The 5,740-nt window shown below is 37.3% G+C and overlaps 1 protein-coding gene across 1 annotated transcript; it reads right to left on the bottom strand.

Annotated features, from left to right (window-relative positions):
* Nucleotides 1–2,121: 2,121 nt before the first annotated feature.
* LOC144553638 (CRM-domain containing factor CFM3, chloroplastic/mitochondrial-like) lies at nt 2,122–4,809 on the bottom strand. Its single transcript, XM_078301882.1, is given in 5 exon segments — nt 2,122–2,882; nt 3,216–3,624; nt 4,011–4,108; nt 4,111–4,246; nt 4,498–4,809. Coding segments are annotated over 5 exon segments (873 nt in total). The 5' UTR covers nt 4,570–4,809; the 3' UTR covers nt 2,122–2,724.
* Between the last annotated feature and the right edge of the window lie 931 nt (nt 4,810–5,740).

Genomic DNA, 5,740 nt, shown 5'->3' with positions numbered 1-5,740 from the left:
GGATCGACCGTTTGGATTTTGAAAACTCGAATATTGAGCCGTAGCATAGAGGCCTCTATGCTATCCATAGCAACCCAGCCTAACTCTATATATATATATATAATTCATTCATTTCTTTTCAATGGCATGTTATTGATTTTCTACTATAAGACTTTGTAACAACATCATCAATGAAATCAAACAAATGTAAAAATACATAAAATTCCTTAAAAATACATAAAATCCAAACAAATGTTTAAATGCCTTCTTTTGTTGCCTTCTGATTTTCTACTTTGCTGGTACCAGAATTGTTTCAAAAAATACATAAAATCCAAACAAATGTAAAAATGCCTTAACTATTTGCACCAGGTCATGTCACTTGCACAATAGATAGATGACATCTTGAGGATCATGTCTGCATTAATTTTTCCATTTTTGAGACTTTTAAACCATTTTAAATCAGTTGCTAAATTTCATCAAAATAAAATATAAAAAGCTGTCAAAAATTTCCAAGGACTGCTGATGTTGAAAACTGTCTCCCACAAAACCTATGGTCAAATACAATTACCACTTACCAGTATAAGAAAAAATTAAAATAAATCACAGATATAGATCTTGTTCTTTTGAAAATTTTGATACTAAAAAACTCTTGATACATAAAAACCACAAATTGTGCGGGTTTCTCCGAGCAGTCGTGTCTCTACCCCATTCCCAAACTCTCCTGCCACTAACTCCTTGTAATCTCTCCTCTGATGGCGCGAAAATCTGCTTCATTTCCGACTTGGGACTCTCTCTCTTCCCAATTGAACACCCGGAAGAACCTGACAAGTGTGATTCACCAGCAGATAATAGTTTCAGCCCGAGAACACGATATCTGGCGCTGGCGAGAGGGAGTGCAAGTGTGATTCACCAGCTCTATTTGCTTGTCTCGAAGAAGTTTGCGGAAATCAAAGCAAGAGTGCTGAGGGTTTCTGCAAGGGGGTGGGGTTGAGGAAAGAAGAGCTGTTGTTTTAGTGGATATATACTTGCCTATTTCAATTTGGACTGGATGGCAATTCCTCAGGTGGCGTGGCGTGGTTGTATCCCTGTTCAAACATGTCAGGTGTGTTGCTTTGTTCAACTGTACTGTTTATTCTTGTTTACACGATCATTTGGTTATTTACCCCTTTTCTTGGGATTTGGTTTTGCAAAATTGGTGTAGAACCTTCTAAATAAATGCATGTAAGATGCATATAATTTAGTCAGCTTTATTAGCACAGAATTTTGTTTAAGTCTGTTTGCAACCTTGACTGTGCGACCACTTAAAGTAGAGTACCATGCCCCACAGCCAGAATTTGAACTGAAAATGTTAGTTATTTTTACCTCTTCTAACAAAATTAGATATATCTTCCTGACAGCTGTGATTGGGAATTTCGTGCCTCCTTGCTTTCCTTTGATCAGGCAGTTAAGCAATGTCTAAGAATTGCAATGATCATCAATATCTATTGTTGAAATTAATGCTTAAAGATATTAAATTTGAACTGTCATGCATCAAAAACCAAAAATAATGAATCAACAACCTTTAAATGGAGGTTTTTCATTATTATTATAGGAAAATGTTGTCTTCTTCTCTGAATAAGCAACCAGTATATTGACCATTGTAACACACAGTGGGTTCAGTTTTCTTTATTTATAGTTTAGTTCAGGTTTATATTCTTTTTTGCAAACTTCGGTAATATTGAATCTTTTGCAATTCTTGGTACTGTGCAAGTCTTTTTACAAATTAATCAAAATAAGTTTTACCAAATAAAGCTTCCTCTCAAGCTTTCTGACAAGGTGAGCATGCCTAGCCCGCTCCACCTCCCTTCTCATCATCTCTTCATGCCCTTCATCAAGTATATTACCATACTTTAAATTGGCCTCAAAGGTTTCCTCTAAAGTACCTGTTCCACTGGGCCCAGAATTCATGCAGGTACCAACGGAGAAAGAGGAGGCAGCTCTTAACCGCGCCTGTTCCTCCTCGTCTTGAAGAGCTGCTAGTCTCTCTGTCTCTAACAATACCTCAGTTATGCCCAAGGAGAGGAAATTTTTACCACGGTAAAAATCAATGAATTCCTTGTTACACAAGAGAATCACCCCCCCCCCCCCCCCCCCCCAGTAAGTTTCTGAGATCAAACAATTAAAATTTTACTACTCCACAGAGATAATTTAGGATAGTAATACATGCATGTAAACTGTGAATAAGTCATACTATAATTCAACACCTACAAGGCCAGAATGTAATTATAAATGCTCAACCTGTATATATAGGTAGATGGGTAACTCATATGTACTCCATCATGTGGACTGAAAATCAAGTTACCTGCATTAAAGTACTAGGTCTAAATGCTAAACTACAAATGATTGGTTATACTAACAACAAACTTATTTTGACAACTGCGAGAACCAATACGAAGCTGGTCAAAATCAAAATATTTAAATCATAGAGATGTTCTCTATAATTAGATAAGACGTGCATAAAATTTGGTGAAACTCATTGAGCGTTGTGAAAAAAATAAATGGTTCAATTATGTCAGCATTTGATCATATATCCAAATGATTCTCAAATTACACCAAATTTAATATAGAGTATCCTAAACAACAAAGAACAAATCTATAATTTTAGTTTCTGATTTTGAAGATTTTTGACGTAGGCTATCATGGTGTCAAAAGAGTTTGGTTGTCAGGGTGGGCACTTCCCAAGTATAGATTGTCAATTTATTCCTCTCAATTATTTTTCTTTAGTAAAGTTACCTTGATATCCTCGGCCATTCTTTCACTAGTGGTGAGTGGTACGCCTCGTTTCAAAGCAACCTTCGCAATGCTACTTTTTTCCCATAGTCTTACCATAGCTGCTGCCAAGCCTTCATGCTGTCAACTTCTACCTACAGATTTAAGAAGACAATACAAGTAAAACATAAAATAACTGGAAAAAAAAATTAAATGAGCGACTCAGGTAAAACCAACCAAAATGACCAAATTATCTCTGTTGCTGTTCATTGTAATTCAACCAAGCTATTAAAAGGAGACTCTTAGCATTAGTCCAATGCGAGCTCATTATAAAGGAACTACAGGACTAGTTGGTAAGCGGGCTAAAATTGCCAACTTTAAACATGATTCATTCGATCACAATACTCTACTATTTTGGTTTCACTAACCAAAAGGCATTGACCTTTAGATGCAAGAAAAGAGCAAGTGTAATTTGCAAGTATGTATACCAAGTGCAAAATGGGGAGGCAATGTCCTCGCAAACCTCTTCAAACCAGTGCTGTCCCTTAAACCAAGATGGGACTTGACACCATATGGCAAAATTCGGTAAGGCCGCTTGTATCCAGGCACCACACCTGGTAACATATCTGCATCCACCGGCAATGGGTCAGATCCAGGCCAGTCAGTATATCTCGGCCCCAGCTCGTCCAATAGCTTGTCAATTTCATTTTCATACTCAATCTTTGGCTCTGATACATTCTCATTTTTTATTTTTCTTTCATCCTAGCATGTGTCTAGGGTTTTGGGCCATTCCTTCCGGTATAGTACTCTTTCTTGTTTTGGAATCTCGTAGCTGATGCCACGATACAGGGAGATTGAGGAACCAGATCGCCATATCACCAGACCCCCAGTTTTTCTCTATATTTTATCAAAGGGAAGCTCATTTAGTGCACAGAACACACAAGGTAATTTACATTCAATTTTTTACTGCTAATTTTCTGTACTTTCTATATGAATTTTAATTCATGCTGCAATAATGTATATAAGTTCTAATGCAAGATCAGCATTCTCACCTAGGTATCAGGAGGGCTACACTGCAATTGACTCAATACTGGCAGAGCAATAGCACTGACTTGTGCTAGTGGTAATTGTTCACTACCAGACTAACCAACCCATCATTCAGTACTCTTACTGGTACCAGAGGGCAGTGCCAATAAAATCATTCAGAATCAGCACAGATACCAAATGATGGCACATACAAATAATTTGTTACGAGCAACTATAACCAAAAATAAAAAATGCACCTCAAGAATCTCATGCATGCGCTTCATGTTGAGAGCTGATGTGCCCTCGCACTTCAGTCATACCACCTCCTCTGTTCTCCATTTATCACGTATGGCATCACAATTTCTTTAGTCACACCGATACCTTTGATCTTTAACTTTGACCTCTGCCTAATTGCCGTGTGTCTCAGCCTTCTTAGTTCGGCAGCTGGCAGTGTCAGCTCTGCAAGAGAGGTCTTGCTTCTCTTCCTCCTATCCTGTCATAGGATCACAATGCCACAATAGTTCAAATTAACTACTATATTTCTTTTGGGTAGGTCTTACTTTCTTTTCTTTTGGGGTGTTGGCTTGTCTTTTCATGTTTAGAACTCTAGTATCCGTGTGCATCTTTCGTTATATTAAATCTTCTACTGGAGATGTTTATTTCTGGTACAGTACAGACTTGCTACTGAATAACTAAACAGAAAAAGTAACGGGTATAAAAAGGGCAGGCAAACCCAAAATGTACCTCTTGCTTCTCTTTCAATTTTTGACATGGTACTGCTACCAGTACTTGGGCTGGTACCAACTTCATCTTCATCACTTGAAAGACCGCCTCAATAGTCTACAACGGATTGTGGTCGGTTGGGAAGAGAGAGAAGATTCGTTTTGTGCCAATTTTTGAGCCAAATTTGGGAGGAAGAACAGAAAGGCAAGTAGGTTGAAGCGGGAAGAAGTTTTGATTGGGAAAGGTTTGAGAGGAAATAGAGGGTTGTGGAAGGGAGTTGGAAAAGAGAGAAAAGCGGATGGTGTAAATGAAATGAATGAGAAATATGCATTTTAGAGAACTCCGTTATCCGACTGGGACTGCGAGTGAGAAGTGAGAACGAATCGGATCCGACTCTGAGTAATAAACTAATAATCAATTCGAGCCAGCTCGACACACCGTAGTCCCCAGTTGAAACCGACTCAAATTTACACGAATCGAACCTGAACCAGTTTTTTCACTAATACAAATATTATACGAAAACTTTATAACTATGCATTTATGAAAAAAATAAAAAGAACGGATCGAATAATTAAATAGAAAGTTCAAGCACTTACAGACGACTTCGACAATGGAGGATATATATATATACTCCAGATCAACGGTTTGTGCTTATCAGATGGATATGATATCGCCAAGTGATTAATTAAAAATATCAGGAATAATCAATCATAATCATAAATAATTTGTCGATGAATCAAAAAATCCTTTACAATTTGATCGCCGTCAACAACTAATTAGCTAGTTAATTAATCTAATCAACTGTTATTTACAACACTGCTCCAGATAAACCAGTAAACCCTGAAGTAGTCAAATATTTTTCAACCGTTACAATCATATTTCGCTTCTCTTATATTACCTATGACGGTATGACCTTCCAATATAGGGAAATAAATCTGCTACAATCCTAATGAACTATAGAGTCCCTACAATTCCAAATCAAACCTTTCATTTTTTTATTGTACGAATGACGAATCACAAAATAAATGAAAGATTAGATTAGGAATTGTAGGGACCCTACAGTCCCTTAGGATTGTAGCAGATTTATTTCTCCAATATAGATCTTCCAATTTATCATGAGCTACATTGCAATCTCTAAATTGGAACAAATTCGGCCCATTCTGGCCCATTGCAATCCCTACATCCCGGTGCCTTGTATAGCTTTGGAAATCAAATTCCAACCCAGAGAATTCTAAAACAGCCTAGAGCATATTAAGCGCATTAC

The sequence above is a fragment of the Carex rostrata genome, chromosome 4 (genome assembly GCF_964058835.1).
Source record: "Carex rostrata chromosome 4, lpCarRost1.2, whole genome shotgun sequence".
NCBI classification, from domain to species: Eukaryota; Viridiplantae; Streptophyta; class Magnoliopsida; order Poales; family Cyperaceae; genus Carex; species Carex rostrata.
Note: the sequence above shows the minus strand (reverse complement) of the source record. Positions and strands in the feature narration are given on the sequence as shown.